This window comes from Syngnathus floridae, chromosome 6 (genome assembly GCF_059516105.1).
Source record: "Syngnathus floridae isolate MCC-2025c chromosome 6, RoL_Sflo_1.0, whole genome shotgun sequence".
In the NCBI taxonomy this organism is placed as follows: Eukaryota; Metazoa; Chordata; class Actinopteri; order Syngnathiformes; family Syngnathidae; genus Syngnathus; species Syngnathus floridae.
Genome location: NC_142418.1, coordinates 1509565 through 1527012, shown reverse-complemented (window position 1 = coordinate 1527012; position 17448 = coordinate 1509565). Strand labels below are relative to the sequence as shown.

The 17448-nt window shown below is 42.2% G+C and overlaps 1 protein-coding gene across 2 annotated transcripts in view; it reads left to right on the top strand.

Moving 5' to 3' along the window:
* Nucleotides 1–17448, top strand: part of tmem231 (transmembrane protein 231) — a 70977-nt gene that overhangs the window by 13309 nt on the left and 40220 nt on the right. For both annotated transcript variants that reach the window (XM_088379890.1, XM_088379891.1), the window contains one exon: nucleotides 4743–4886. In XM_088379890.1, coding sequence (XP_088236016.1) covers nucleotides 4743–4886 — 144 coding nt within the window. The remainder of the gene's footprint in view (nucleotides 1–4742; nucleotides 4887–17448) is intronic.

Sequence of the window (17448 nt, the reverse complement as noted above, 5' to 3'; positions counted from 1 at the left end):
TGTCGAAGCAGTCACGAAGTGCATCGGAGGCACCCTCAGGCCACACTCGAACCTGCCTCCGAACCGGCCTGGATGCCTTTACCAATTGTCTGTATGCGGGCAAAAGCAAAACGGTGTGATGGTCAGAAAGCCCCAGATGGGGGAGGGGGGTGGCTTTGAAAGCTCCCTTTTGCGCCGAGTAGACTAGGTCCAGGAAGCTGTCTCCACGTGTCGGAAAAGGAACATGCTGGTGAAGCCTCGGGAAAACAGACTTCAGGTTGGCATGATTGAAGTCTCCAGCGAAGATGGTGAAACCGTCAGGGTGCGCTGTTTGCTGTTCACTGACAGCCTGGTACAGTTCACCAAGCGCCGCGATCCTGTCTCCTTCGATGTTGGCGGGATGTATACCGCGACTAGCAGAATCGCGGTAAATTCCCTCGGCAGATAAAAAGGACGGCACTTAATGATCACAAACTCCACAAGCGGCGAGCAGTGCTTACATACCACCACAGAGTCCCGGCACCATTCTTCTCGGATGTAGACGCATATTCCACCTCCTCGCGACTTTCCCCCTCGTACAATGGCACGGTCCGCCCGATAGCACGCTAGCCGCTCCAGATGCACTGCAGAGTCCGGAATGTTGTCACTCAACCAGGTCTCGGTGAACACGAGCACACAGCAGTTCCGCACCGTCCGGTTCATAGACCTCAGCAGGCGAACGTAATCCATTTTGTTGTCCAGCGATCGAACATTCGCCAGAAGAATGGAGGGCGCCGCCGGTCGCGCTGGGTTGGCCGCCAGCCTGGCCCGGACGCCTCCGCGCTTGCCCCTCTTCTGCCTCCTCGCACACCGTTTCCGACGGCTCCCAACCGGGGGAGGAATAGCGGGTGAGGTCGGCGACGTTTCAGGACGTAGCAGTCCGAGCGCCTTCAATGTCGACGCTTCAAAGTCCAGAACGCCGCAAAACCCACTTCTGCCGATGTCAAGCAGAACCTGCCTGCTGTACTTGTAGCACGGACGAGACGAACACACAAGACTGTCGGACGAACACTCATTAGACGAACAAATCACCGTACTGACGGGACAGAGAGTGGCCGCTGCGTGTGCACGCGCCGCCATCTTGAATCAGAAGATAAACTGTAATTGTAGTCTTGAAACAAATCTGAATGAGGAAAAACATTGCAATAAAATAATGCAAACTGGTTTAAACTTGAGACTTGAGAGTAGCTGAGATCTGTCATGTCAGAACATAACTCCTCACAAACATCCTCTGCCTCGCTGTGCTCAGTGTCACTGTCCACGTACGCACACACCCTCCTGTTGAACTCTTGAAAGCGGCCGCTCTGAGGACCATGGAAAGCTTTTCTCTGATTGTGAGCATTTTTTAGGCAATCTTTTTGAGCTCTCCATCTCCGTACATTACACTCTGTGACACCATATTTCACAGCCACTTTGCAATTGTTTGCAGACTCTGCCTCATTCATCACCATCATCTTGAAGTTTGCATCATAACTTCTCAGCTGCCGGTTAACCTGGCCGATCTTCGAACCATTTTTCTCCAGATTGTCGCTACATTTCTCCATTTTCTGTTATCTCTTCTCTTTTCTTTCTCACTGCTATTTTTTTATCTTTCTTTTTTGTGCTACCACTATTTTTAGTTTTTTTCTTCGTGACAGGGGTTCACTTTGGCCTGGAGAGTTAAGCTCAGCATTCACTTTAAAGATATCTGGCGCCATCTAGCGTTGTGAATGGATATAATGTCTAGACCCCGAATGTAAGACGACCCCCACTTTTTCAATCTTATTTCAATGCAAAAAAACGCCGTCTTATATTTGGGCCAATACTGTGATTTTTTTTTTTTTTTTCACGAGTCCAAGCGGACTGAACTGGACCTAAAGCCATGAGCACAAAACAAAGATTTGAACTGAACCATGTATTTAGTCAACTCTGTGTGTGAGAGTATCTGAGTGTGTGTGTGTGTGTGTGTGTGTGTGTGTGTGTGTGTGTGTGTGTGTGTGTGTGTGTGTGTGTGTGTGTGTGTGTGTGTGTGTGCGTGCGTGCGTGCGTGCGTGCGTGCGTGCGTGCGTGCGTGCGTGCGTGCGCGCGCGTGCGTGTGAGAGTGAGAGTGAGTGAAGGGAGGGGGGGGCTGTGCGTATGTGGACAGTACTTTGCCACCATAACATTAGTTGTTTTGGCAATTCCGTAGCAGTTATATAAACACATTTTTTACAAAAATGGCAGACCTTCAAAGATGAGCTGTAAATTTATGTGAAAACAATTCATACTGTACACCTATGCATTTAGTTTTTTGGTCCATCTACCTGTTAGCAAGCTCCTATTTTAAATGGCCACAAGCTATTTTCCAGGAATTTTTACCACAAATATTTACTAAAGCAGCGCTGTTTGTACATTTCATCAAGACCTACCAAAAATTACCTATTTAGCTATTTAATTTGGCAAACACTGTTGCAGTGGAGATGTGTTTGCCATGAAAAATTACTTACATTTTGTGATTTACTAAAAGTTGGAGACTTATTTAATAGCCCAAGACCTACAAAAGGTCTCTAAACTCAATAGGAAGTTGGCCGTTTTTAACATACTTTCATATCTTTCTTCGTTTTTGGCCTTTTATAGAGATCAAAAGTATTTTGTGAAAGTCATTTTTAATTTGATGTAATTCATTTAAATAAAATTTAAATCCCAACGTCCCAGTACCCCAACGTGGCCATGGCTGTGAGAGGCTTGAAAGCTGTTCGTAGCTCTAGTTATAGCTGGAGTGTAACTGTTGTTGCTGGACCTGTATGTGCTGTATCTTATTTGGCAACTTCAAAGTAGCACCTGAGGGGTATTCTAGAAAGCGGGTTATGTGAAAATTCTGAGTAAATAACCCTGAAATGAGGGAAACTCTGAGTTATCCGTTCCAGAAAGAGCGGTAACTTAAACTCTAGGTCAGTTACTGTGGTAACTTACTCTGTGAACATAACCTGCTCGCTGGCAGGTTTACTATAAGAGACCCAGAATTTCAACCTGTCTCTTCCCACACAAAGAAAGCGGTTAATCATGGATTGGCCATTCATCCAAAATCCCATCGACATCGAAGCCGTAATAATTCTAAACATTTTACGTCCTGAGAGAATCTTCTGACCCAGATTAGATTTATCATTTCTAGAAGAATATCTTTACGAACGGTACCGCTTTTCATTGAACAGTTTAATTTATCTCAATAACCTTCTACAGGAATGGGATGCCTGATGGTGTAGTGGTACACTTGCCTGTCTTGTGTACAGGCACCCCAAGTTCGATTCCCACACACAGCGGACAAGCACTCACATTAGAGGAAACTTTATGCATAGCACTACGTTTTTTTTGCGAGTGGCGTTTTTTTTTTTTATAATATCGGGGATTATTTATATATATAATTATTTTTTCTGTTGGCTGAGCAGAACTCAATGTTTGTTATAAGATAGTATTTTAATGAGTGTTGGTGTAGGCTACAGCGTCACATTTTAAATGACTACGATAGGTATAAAACATAAATGCGTTTGTGTCAAGTGTCAATCCATGACGTGTAGAATTAACTGAGAGCACGTTGGAAAACACTTTGTTTGGGGTTTAAATTATTTGAAGTAGTCACTGAATTAATATTTTAGTTTAAATTAATATTTACTTTGTTTAATAGCGTAAGTCCATTTAAAATAATTAAATTAAAATCAAAGCGTGGTGCAATCCAGTTTAGCAAAACATGCCTTACCTTTTTGACTGTTTTTGTTTCATTTTGAGCTGCTTTCAAGTCCTTTTTTCTCCTGTTGGATTGCACTTATAATTACATAAGCACACAATATCCACTTATTATTTTACAAAATAAAGCAATGCGGATCATTCATGGGGCAGGATACAGGGATCACACAACTTCATTATTCTTAGAGTCAAAACTAGAGTATTTGGGATTATTAAAAGGGGGTGGGATTAAATAAATTATACTTCTTCCCACTCCTTTTCAGGCATGTGAATGTGATTTATGGTTACTTTGTGGTTATATCTTTATTTCTACTTTTTTAGTTTGTGTGTATATATGTGTCCATATGTATATATAGGTATGTGTATATTTTATAGGTATATGTATATGTATGTATGTATGTCTGTATGTGTATATATGTATATGCATGTATTTTGTCATGTCTTTTCATTGTGTACAGTAATCATATTTTTTTTTCTTTCACGTTTGAAATAAATGAAACGAAACGAAACCTAAATGAAAATCAGATTTCATTCCTACTTAAATTCATAACTATAAGCTATGCTCCGATCTTATGGTTAGATGTTACATCAATGAAATAGTTCATTCAAACATGCGCATCTGGCAGCAATTTCCTCCCATGACGTCTCTCTCTCCTTCGCTGCTGCAGCCGTATTAAATTTGCAGCGAAAAATACGTTCGCCGTAGGCTTGCATGAGGACCTCCAACTATTGTGGTAAAATAAGGTGATCTGTTTTTCCTCAGTTGTCATGGTGACTTGTGGTATCGGGGCTCCATTGATGATGGCTTTTTATAGTGGTTGTGCACGTGTGTAACTCAAGGTTAACATACTCAGAGTTGATTGAACTTAGATAAGTTGTTCTGGAACCGAATACTCAGTCTCCCATCTCAGAGTAAGTCAACTCAGAGTTCAGGGATAGACTCAGAGTATGTTGATCTTGCTTTCTGGAATACCCCCCTAGAGAGACATGAGCCAAACAAATGATATTCTATGTGTGTTTGTTAGACCAAGTCAACAGTGGTGATGCAGAGCCTGGCCTACGTGCAGCATTCCTCTTCTGTTTCTGGAGCAAAGCTGTTCATTAGTGGAGATCTGAGGCTGCAGCAGAGAACACCTTTGTCTCACCGTGGCCTGTTCAACATTTACAACGTGAGTGTATTTACGGACTTTCTCACAAAAATGCATATTCTTAATGATGTATCGTATTAGCCCGAATATAAGATGATGTTTTTTGCATTGAAATAAGACTGAAAAAGTGGGGGTTGTCTTACATTCGTGGTCTAGACATTATACCCATTCACTTGTGCGTAGCGGTAAGTTTAAGGTTGCTGGTATCGACTGAGTATGTTGCTGTGATCGTGTGCGTCTTTGACACAAAGTGAGTACCGTAATTGCCAGACTATAAACCGCACCGGATTATAAACCGCACCAGTTAAAATATCTTTTTTTTTTCTTACATAAACCGCACCGGACTATAAGCCGCACGTGCACACGAGTTTTTTACAAAGAGAGACAGTACGTAGAAAGCCTTTTAAACATTTTAATAACATACTTGAACATGTCTTTCTAAACATTGCCTGTGACGCAGCAGTAGTACCGCAGCAACGCGGAAGTGTGCACGCGAGTTATTAGCAAAGAAAGACTGGACACAGAAATTTTTTTTAAAGCTTTAATAACATACCTTAACATTTCTTTCCAAACACTGCCTGTGACGCGGCAGTAATACCGCAGCAACACGGAAGTAACACAGCAAAATCACTGAGACGCGGTGGTAACACAGCAGCAACACGGTAGCACAGCACTAACAAGGCTGGTTAAAAAAAACATACCAGTAAAAGTAAAAAAAGAGCCGTCTTCATCTTCCTCCTGTGCACTGAAACCATCGAAGTCTTCCTCCTTAGTGTCCGATTGGAATAGCGTTAGATATCCTTCGCCTCACACCTTCTCAGTCTCTCTTTCGTCATCGGTTTTATGCATTTCTTCGAGTGTGAAGAGGGTCTGTTCATGCTAATCTTATTCATATACGAAGCGCTAAATTACATTAAACTAGCGAGCGACACATATAGCTTAAAAGCGGCATCATGTGCATTTCTTTTATCCCCTATAATGACGGTTTGTGTATAAAAGCTTCGTGTCTTTGTGTGAATGCGGGTGTGTGCGTGATGCGCGAGACGATCACATCTCCTTCGGCGCATTATCTCTTCTTCGTCTGTCTCGCTCTTGCTTCCTGCTAGAGCGCCCCCTGGAGACCGGAGGCTGTAAAAATCCATAAGTACGCTCCAGAGTAGATACAAGATAATGTCATCAACATCGACTGCCTTTGGCTTAAAAGCGGCATCATATGCATTTCTTTTGTCCCCCATGATGACGGTTTGTGTATAAAGGCTTCCTTTCAGTAATGTCCGTCTTGATCGCGTTCTGCATGATGCGCGAAATGTAAACACAAACTAGCACGTCTTCTTCGGCGCATTATCTCTTCTTTGCCTGTCTCGCGCTTGCTTCCTGCTAGAGCGCCCCCTAGAGGCCGGAGGCCGTAAAAATCCACAAGTACGCCGCGCCGCCGTTTAAGGTTCAAAGTAACCTTCTGAATAAAATGCATTAAAAGTTCACATTCATTACAACTTGTTTTTGGTGAGCAAAATGTCAGAAGAATTGAATTTAAATGCTGATTGATTGGGTTTTAATACAATGCAGTTGGTCCAAACAGCGCCACTGCTTTGTATAATCTCTGAGTGATATGGCAGAGTAAGAGAAAAGGTTTAGAGCACAGGTGTCAAACTCAAGGCCCGGGGGCCAGATACGGCCCGCCACATCATTCTATGTGGCCCGCGAACACAAATTGTGCATCAAATTCGTGTGTCATTACGAGAATTGCAAATTGTCTTCACTTTTAATATCTTTTTTTTTTTTAAATATTTGACCAGTTTTTACTCGTCTGATTTGTAAACGAGTTATTTGTCAGTTTGTTTCGTAGCTTTTACTGTATATTATATGAGGTGCTCAGACATTTATTTGGGTTGACAGTCATAACGGCCGTCCGAAAGAAGCTATGTGGCCCGCGAAAACAATGAGTTTGACACCCCTGCTTTAAAGCATTAAGAGTTTGTTTTGTAGTTTTTACTGTATATAATAGTGTTAAGAGTAAAAGTGATCAAGTCATCACAAAAATCCCGAAAAAAATCTTATATAAGCCGCACCTGACTATAAACCGCAGGGTCCAACATTTTGGAAAAAAGTCGCGGCTTATAGTCCGGAAATTACGGTATACACCTTTCATTGTTATTACTGTCCACTGTTGTGCCGTTTGTCCGATCGCGGTTTGCTTCGTGTGCGCGCCGTTTGATCGACAGCTCCGGCGCGCTCCTTTAAGTTTGCCTCGCATCGTACGAGTAGCTGTTACACAGCACCATATCTCGATGTTGTCTCGATGACTTCTGTTTGGTGTGTTGCCAAGCAGCGTACAATCATGACCGTTACGCTGCGGCACGGCGACTAACGGTCGCCAGCAAATGTATTTTGTTGTTTTGATGACTTATGTTTGGTGTGTTGCAGAGAGCATTTCATTTATGGTTATTTAGTATAGCGGAACAGTTACGCGCAGTTAGTTATGTAATGTGTGCCGTCGACTAGTGTTGTGTGACGTCAGAAGTTGAGCGTTGACTTACGTGCTGTATTTCTCTCTGTTGCAGAACCACTCACACATACACGCACACGCACACACACACACAAACACACACACACACACACACACACATACACACACACACACACACACACACACAGCCACATAAACGTCAACAAAGCCCGTCACAGACCTAGGTTTATTGGACGGACACCTCAGCTCTATCCTAAGAATTACCACAACAAATTTTACTCCAGACCATGATGCCCTAGCAAAAAAAGGAGACCAGCAATACTATTGATTTCTTCATTACTTTATTTAGATGTATTATTTCACTGATTCTTCAAGATGGTGTATTTGGTCAGAATGTTTGCCGTTTGATGTGATTTCGCCTCATTAGATAATCATACACACACACATTAGATAAACACACGCAGCGGCCACTCTCTGTCCCGTTCGGTGTTTTGTGAGTGTTTACTGAGTGTTTGTCCGGCAGTTTTGTGTGTGTTCGTTTCATGTGATACGTCGTGCTACTAGTGCGGCGGGCATGTTCTGCTCAACATCGGCGGAAGTGGGTTTTATGGCGTTCTCGACTTTGGTGCGGAGAGAATAAGGGCGCTGGGACTGCTTCGTCATGGAGCGACGCCGGACTGGCCTGCTCTTCCTCCCCCGGTTGGACTGCGTCGTGAGCTCGGACTGCTCCGTCCTGGAGCATTGTTGGGATGCGTCGGCAGCGGGTCTGCGAGGCAGCGGAAGAGGGGCCAGCGCGAAGACGTTGGGCCAGGCTTGCGGCCAACCCAGCTCGCCCAGCCGTGCCTTCCATTCTCCTGGCGTACGTTCGTACAAGATGGGTTGCGTTCGCCTGATAGGATCCACGAACCGGACAGTGCGTGCCTGCTGTGTGCTCGTGTTCGCAGTGGCCTGGTTGACTGTCATCTTTCCGGACTCTGCTGTCCATCGGAAGCGGCTAGCGTGCTATCACTCTTATATGTTCATCTTCTTGTTTTATTTTTCCTGTGTTGTTTACTTGTATGTGCGTTGTGAACTCTGTCTTGTCATCCTGGGATAGTGAGAAACGTAATTTCGATCTCTTTGTGTGTCTTGACATGCGGAGGAATTGACAATAAAGGAGACTTTGACTTTGACTTTGACTTTGATATTTCATAAATCTGACCTGCAGGTGCTGAAGTGATGGAAACTATTATTCATAATAACAGTGTCGTATTTAATGAGAGTCACTGATAGTAGTTTTTTGGTGAAATATTTTTTTAATGCTGTTAATAAGTGCATTTGTTTACAAAAAGCTTTTTTTGAATATCCATGCTTTACTACCTACTAAAAGTAACAACCTTTTATGCAATGACCTTTACATGTCATTTCTATTACTTCACACAAATACTACATCCATCTGCTCCTGGTTCGGGCCTCTGGTCAAACTTTAGAACCCAATTCAGCCCGAAAGTCAAAAGGTTTGCCCACCCCTGGGCTAAACGATACGGTATGCTAACGTGACATAAACACAAACAAGGAGCTGAGAACGGGTCTGATGTAACATTAACAGTTATTCAAATAACTATAACATAAATAACACGTTTATCAAACCATCTGTGTCACTCCAAATCATTAAATCCATCGATTGAATTTGCCCTCCTTTCTGTTAAAAACGCCGCGTGTTCAGTGCGCCGCTGACGTCGGACTCGTCGTCAGTTGCAGTTCAAATTATTCCACAGGCCCATATAACGATATATAAAGTGTATATCAAATAACTATCATATAAACAACATTATCAAACCATCTGTGTCACTCCAAATCATCAAATCCATCAATCAAATTCCTCTTCCTTTATGTAAACAACGCGTGTGCGCCGCGCCGCTGACGTCGGACTCGTCGTCAGTTGCAGTTCAAATTATTCCACAGGCCCATATAATTATAAACAACAATTTTATCAAACTATCTCTGTAACTCCACATCATTAAATCCATCGATGGAATCCTTCGTCCTTTATGTAAACAACGCCACGTGTGCACTGCGCCGCTGACGTCGGACTAATCGTCAGTTGCAGTTCAAATGACAATATTCACTACATTGCGTTTTTTTTTCCAAATTAAAAAAAAAACAAGATTCAAAATAAAACTTTTAAATTGAGGAATTATGGCACATATGTTGCGTCAGCAGAAGGTGCGGAGTGCCCACACAATTGCAGTGCATACACGTGTACCTTTTTATAAAAAAATTTGTTACATTAATAAGAGTTCTAAAAACACATTTAAGAGTATTATAACTTGTTATAGAAAAATCATTATGATAATAAAACAGTTCTAAAAACATATTTATACTATGTACACTTCCTTCCGTACCTTGTTATTAAAATTGTTATAATAATAATGATTATTATATAATTATAATAAGCTGTTCTAAAAAGATATTAACAGTATGTGTTAAGAATTCTGCATGTTATTTATGTTATTCAGCCGTGGTTTGATTTTAGGTAGGGTGCTTTATTTTGAAGGCCGTTTTCAGATGATACCATTTCAAATCATTAAATCTCCTGACTCTGGAAGTCAATGAATGGAACTCATTGTCAGTGAGGCTCCAATTATTCCACAGCCATAGTGCGCCCTTGTGCGGTTTAAAGTGAAAATAACATGTGAAGTGATCAACTATACTCGTACGTAACTGTGTTTATAATCAAGTAAAAATCTGTGAATAATTTCACATATAAGTCGCTCCTGAGTATAAGTCACCACCCCACCCAAACTATGAAAAAAAGCGCGACTTATAGTCCGAAAAATACGGTATATTTCTCTCCAAATAAAATTGACACAGACAATAAAATGGTATGTATTTAAAGCAGGACAGAGTAAAATCAGTCAGCATCGATCTATAAATGAATGTTGATGACTCGTACAGTTTCTGATGTCCACAGATAAAAAGCAGCTTCTTCTTTGTGTGCGGTAAGGAAACAACAAACTGTGCTGCAGTAACTTAATGGTCAACCATGATTACAATAATTTACCATGATTGCATTTTATTTTTTATTATACTAATCTCAAAGTCCTTGAACAACACACTGGCATCTTCTCCAAGATGGTCGATAAGACATCAGAGGACAACCTCACATGTCTGTTGATAAGGGATTTAACTGCAGAACAGAAGTGTATTAAAATACTAGTCTACACATTGAAGCAGAACTATTATTTTGGGGGGAAAATGTATGTCCAACCTTTCAATTGAATTTACATTAGTGTAGTGATGTAAGAATAACAAAACATGTAGAATGGTGTGCAGAGGATGTGAGAGATTGAGAGACAGAAAACTAAGGAAAAAAGCAGGTGTTAGAGATTTGTTCACTCCAACTTATTTTGCAAGAACCACACGGGAGACAAGTAAGTCCTTTTGGACACCTGCAGGTGGAGAGTCCATTCGTCGCTGTGCGTGCAGCGATGTTCGAATAGAGCTCTGGACTCTCCTTCCTGCAAGAGAATATTTATTAAGAGAAACAGAGTGGGGGTATGAGTGGGCTGAATAGAAAGCCCTTGTCCTCTAGTCTAAACATCTCAGGGGATGTTTTACGATCTTGTGATAAGGACGACAAGGTAAGGTATTTATTACCTGTTGCATTCCAACATAATCCTATGATAAAGATAACCTGGAAAACCCTAACAGCAGGAACTGTTAAGGAAGACTGGAGGATAGGATGAGGAATGAGGGAGTGTCATAGGAAAGATAAAGATATCTGATTTGGATATAACTGTAATTATTGACAGGAGAAAAATGTGAATGAAATAGTTGGAGTTTTTATTCTTGCAGGTAAAGTATGAATTAAATTGGTGGAGGATAAATGTTAATACCTGAAGTAGAAAATTCATGCCCGATGTCTCTCCCCTGCAGCACCTTTCTTTGCTTGAAACAAGGACAGCAGTGTAGGTGTATAGGTGTCCTACATTTACCATGAATTTTGGCTCAAGATTCAGTGTGGTGACTCTCTGAAATTCTGCACTAACGTGAAACACAGAGATGAGAAAAGAGAAAAAAAAAAGAACTGGTGACTCATCTCGTGTATCTTTTGTCACCAGCCACTTTATTAGATACACCTATCTAATGCAACCCAGTACTAGTACAGTAATTTTGGGACTATCAGTCGCGTTTTTTTTTTCATAGTTTGGGTGGGGGGGCGACTTATACTGAAGAGCGATTTACATGTGAATTTTTTCACAAATTTTCAAAATTCAAAAAAAAAAAAGAAGAAAAAACAGTTAAACTGCGATAAACGAACCGCGATGTAGCAAGGGATTACTGTAATTTGAATTTCAAGTGACGTCAGTGGCGCGGCGCGGCGGTTGTTTACATAAAGGACAAAGATTCGATCACGGGATGACGAAGGGCGCCACGTTCTACCGGCATCATTAGCGGCTTTGTAAGTGACACGGAGGACGAAGAGTTTGAAGGATTTAATGATTTGGAGTGATACAGAAGGTTTGAAAAACTATTATGGCTTTTACGGACGCCCGGTCCTACTCTATGGAGCTTTCTTTCACCTCCGTGGATTGAAGTCGGGGGCCGGCGCTCGGCCGGGTGGCTGTCCAGGGACGGTGGATGGGGCTCGGACATGGCTTTTACGCACGCCCGGTCATACTCTACGGAGCTCTCTTTCACCTCCGTGGATGGAAGTCGTAGGCCGGCGCTCGGCCGGGTGGCTGTCCGGGGACGGTGGATGGGGCTCGGACATGGCTTTTACGCAGGCCTGGTCCTATTCTATGGAGCTCTCTTCCACCTCCGTGGCTGGAAGTGCCACCTCCGGGGATGGAAGTCCACGCCGCCACACACGCCGGTGCTTGGGGCCGTGTGGTGGTGAACTATTTATGTTATCGTTATTTGATATATTTCATTTCGTATAGCAGCTTGTATATATTTTTATCGTTACAGTTCAGTACTTGTTTGCTCGTTGAACTCTTCTTTTGTTAAATAAAGAGCCGTTTACCAAACCCACGTCTTTCCTTGTACTTTGTTAACGCTACAATATACTAGTTATATACTAGATCTGTGGAATAACGACGAGGCTGACGTCAGGGCGCATGCGCGGCGTTGTTGACAAAGGACGAGGAATTTGATCGATGGATTTAATGATTTGGAGTGACACAGATGGTTTGATAATATTGTTGCATATGTGATAGTTATTTGATATATACTTTAGATATTTTTATATGGGTCTGTGGAATATTTAGAATATTTAGACGTCAGCGGCGCGGCGCATACGCGGCATCGTTTCCATAAAGGACGATCGATGGATTTAATGAATTGGAGTGACACAGATGGTTTTATAAACATGCTATTTATGTGATAGTTATTTGAATAACTCTGAATATTACGTTAGGCCCGTTCTCAGCTCTTCGTTTGTGTTTATGTCACGTTAACATACCTATCGTTTAGCCTGTTGTTGCTCGTTCATGTCTGTTCTTGGTGTTGGATTTTGTCGAATAAATTTCCCCCAAAATGCGACCTGTACTCCAGAGTGACCTATATATGTCTTTTTTCACATTATTGGGCATTTTATGGCTAATGCGACCTATATTCCGGAGCGACTTTTAGTCCGAAAAGTACGGTAACTTCTCCATTTAGCTTATAGATTTTTTCACATACTCCAGCCCAATCAGAGACTGCAGGTTAATTAAAGGCTATATCATTAAAATGTGTCTTTAAACGTGTCTTAAATGTTTCTAATGAGGTAGCAGTTCTAATATCCATTGCTAGGGGATTCCAAAGCTCTGGAGCCCGAATAGAAAATGCTCTAGACTACGGGTGGCCAACCAGTCAGAGACTAAGCCGCATTTGTTACTGTGTTACCGCACAGAGCCACATCAGACACATAAGCACACGGCTTCTCGGTTTTAAATGGGCCACGTTTAGGTGTGCATTTTTTCCCTGCCATTTTGAGAGCGAAATTGACTAATTGTTAACTTGAATGGGTTTGCCCCTCCTCCCTTGCGGGATTTCACCTCATGCGCGTTTGATGAAAATACTATATTAAACTCAACCGAAGCGTACACACAGCGTTTGACGAAAATACCATATTGAACTGAAGCGAAGCGAGCACGTACAAAAAAAAAAAAACAAATGTTGATATGAACGTGAAGGAGTCGCATGAAACCAGGCAAGGAGCTGCATGCAGCTTGCGAGCCGGGGGTTGGCCACCCCTGCTCTAGACCCTGCAGACATCTTTTTGGCCCTCGGGGTCACTAAAATACTAGCGTTTTGCGAGCGGAGGTTATGGGACGGAACGTAAGGAACAACTAGGTCGACGAGATACGAAGGTGCGAAGCCATGCAATGATGTTTAGGTTAATACAGTGTTTCCCAACCTTTATTCATTCACGGCACACGTTTTCATTGGAAAAAATCTCAAGGCACACCACCAACTGTTAAGTGTTACATCAGCTTCCATATTATTATCAGTTATATTACAACTAAAGACGTAAAGTCCTATTTCTATACATGTATGAAGAGTCGAATAATTGAATAAATATAAATACAAAATATTATTTTAATTGTATTTCTTTTTTTAAATAAAAGTGAGTTTTTAAAAAAAAAAATTAGACAGTGTAAGGAATAAACTATTGAAAGTGATTGTGATTAAAATCCAAAAGAATCAACATGACTTTGTTTACTGTTGTTGACTAGCGCTATAAATATTACGACAATAAGAACAATGTCATTTCTAAAGACGCTCTGCTGTTCTGACAGCAGCTGAGTGGCTATCACAGTCGAGGTGTCTCGACTTGACTGTATATTTTATGTTGGGGAAAAATTAACAATCCAGGTTCTCTGGTTGAACTGCATACTCTGATTTCCATCGCATCACAAACGCACCACATCCGTCATGGTGTCTGTCTGTCACTGTTAGCAAAAGCACACAGCAACACACACATAAACTGAATATGTGCCGATGGAATACAATCAGACCGACAACATGAAATCTCAAGATTCTCCCATTCTCCACGCATGCACGATGAACAAGTGGCTGACTAGGCCTTGCGCGAACTGACCAGTGGTTTGGCGATCCTGTTTACAATGCGCTCCGTAATTAATATTGGACAATCCCACGGCACAGCTGAACATCTCTCATGGCACACCAGTGTGCCGCGGCACAGTGGTTGGGAAACACTGGATTAATAGAAGAACCTTGAAGTCACATCTTAAATGGACCGGGAGCCATTGTAATATAATATTGGGGTAATGTGATCAAATTTTCTAGTCCGTGATAGCAGCCTTGCAGCACCATTTTGTACTAACTGTAGACTTAGGAAGACAAGAGAATAATGGGTTACAGTAGTCCAGGTGCGACGTAATAAACGCATGTATAATAGTTTTCGCATCACCGGTCGAAAGAATCGGACGAATCTTATCAATATTACTGGGGTGAAAAAACGCAATTCTAGTTGTGTTCTCAATGTGCTTTTGAAAGGAGAGCGTTTGGTTAAATATTACCACGAGATTAGTTACAGTATCGTTCTGAGTGATAGTACAGTTATCCATAGTTATAGTGGTTTCCTTAAATAAGTGGTGATAATGAGCTGGACCAATTATCAACATCTCAGTTTTATCTGGGTTTAGACAAAGGAAATTGAGAGAGATCCATTGTTTGATCTCCGCAAGGCACGCCTCAAGATTACGACAGTACCGCGGATTTGTCATTAATAACGGCATATATAATTGAGTGTCATCCGCGTAACATTGAAAACTAATGTTATATTTACATATTATGTCCCCAAGCGGAATCATATAAATATTAAATAGAATTGGTCCGAGTACCGATCCCTGTGGGACACCACACGTAACGTTATAGAGCTCAGAGGTCGCATTGCCATGGACCACTCGGTGAGTCCTGTCTGATAGATAGGAATACAGTGTCAAAGGCTGCACTAAGATCGAGTAATAATAAGACCATAACGTGTTTGAATCCATAGCTATGAGGAGATCATTAGTCACTTTAGCAAGGGCTGTCTCGGTGGAATGATTATCTCTAAAACCAGACTGAGAAGATTCAAATCGATTATTGGCGACCATGCAATCAATCAGCTGCTGCGCTACTACTTTTTCAAGAAGTTTTGCTATGAATGGGAGATTTGAAACCGGCCTATAATTACTGAGACAGTCCGGGTTGATATTTGGTCACTTAAGTAGCGGTTTAATGATAGTGGTTTTAAAGGCTGTTGGGACTATACGAGAGGAGACAGGCAGATTAATTATATTTAAGATGGATGGTCCTAAAATTTGAAATAATTCTTAAAGTAGTTTGGCTGGAAGCGGGTCGAGTAAACATTTTTGTTTAGCCGCACTAACCAATTTTGTAAATTTGTCAAGGGACACGCGTTTAAAATTTGAGAGGGTTATTGCATGATCATCAGCGGCCGTCAGCGGCCATCAGCGGCCGTCTCGACTGAGCGATTGGAACAGTCATCTTGATCTCATCCCTAATGGATTCAATCTTTCGAGAGAAAAATTTCATAAACTTGTCGGCTGAGTGGAAGGAGCTATCGGAGGTCGGCTGGCGTAGTGTTAGCTTGGCCACTGTATCAAATAAGTATTTAGGGTTAGTTAGGGTTTAGTGTTAGCTTTGCTACCGTACTGAATAAGTATTTCGGATTGTTTTTATTGAGATTAATTTGCGAGAAATAATTAATTTTTGCTAAAATAAGCACATCTTTGTATTTCAGGAGGCTGTCATGCCATGCCTGATGGAAAATGTCAAGTTTGGTTAAACGCCATTTGCGCTCATGCTTTCTACATACAGTCAAACCTCGGTTTTCGAACGTCCCAGTTCTCGAACAAATTGGAATTCGAAAGAAAAATTCGAGATTTTTTTGCTTCGGTTGTCGAACAAAATTCGGAGGTCGAACCTTGCGAGATGAGCCGAAAGGACCCGAGAAAACCCGACCGCGCGGCCCGGATACCGACTGATTCCGTTCGTTATTGTATTTTCGTTACTTTGAGGATTGTATTAAACCCTAATCATGCCTCCAAAGAAAGCAAGTGGGAGCAGTAAAGCCATTCTAAAACTCAAAGACGCTCTAAAAGCAATGCGACATTGAGCGCCCGGGACGTTGCGGTTGCACAATCGGACCAAATTAAGCTCCCTGCGCACTGAGGTCCACTTAAATTTTGGAAAGTACATCGGGACTTAAAAAATATTTTCTATTTGTGACAGAGCCGTCTCTGTCACAATAATGCAACCAGCGCGATGCAGTTGCGCGGTCGGCGGCACGCTACGGTTGCGTGTCCGACAAAAATGCTCAAATGAAAAAATGCTTAGAAAAGGAGGTTTTTTTTTTTAAGTCTTTAACAGATTACATTTTTTTCCATTATTTTTAATGGGAAAAATATATTCGAAATTCGACCGATTCATTTCTCGAACCGCCTTCTGGAACGGATTGTGGTCGAAAACCGAGGTTTGAATGTAATTGCTTAAGCGTACGTGTTTCATCTGTGAACCATGGAGTAGGCTTTCTATGACGAGTTTTCAGACGTAGTGGCGCTACAGAGTCGATGGCATTGTCGCATTGAATTCATTTGTAACATTATCAATAGAGCCGATTTATGCAGGAAATATGGCAGTTGCCAGCGGCAGTAACTCAGATAGCGCAGTCACAGTTACGGAGTTAATATTACGGCTCGTGGTCTGTTCCTGGCGAGGTTGGACTCCATCTTCCTCATGTAGTCCGCTTTGGCTTTTTTAATCCCTTTCTTCAGGTCAGCCTGAGTTGAGTTGTAAAGGGCTCTGTTGCCTGACCTGAAGGCAGAGTCGCGGGCCCTGTGGAGTGTGGACCTGGCTGGACCAGGGTTTCTGGTTGGGAAAGATACAGATGGTTTTGTCCACGGATACAGTCCCCATATTGATGTAGTCCAGAACCGTCCCTGTGAACATTGCCAGGTCTTGATGGTGAAATAAGCCCCAGTTGGTGTCTTGGAGGCAATCCTGGAGTTGGCTGAGTGCATTTCCAGGCCAAGTTGTTACAGTCCTTGTGGTGGGCCTGGATCTGCATCTGAGGGGGGTGTATGCGGGGATGAGTAGCAGGGAGAGATGGTCTGACTG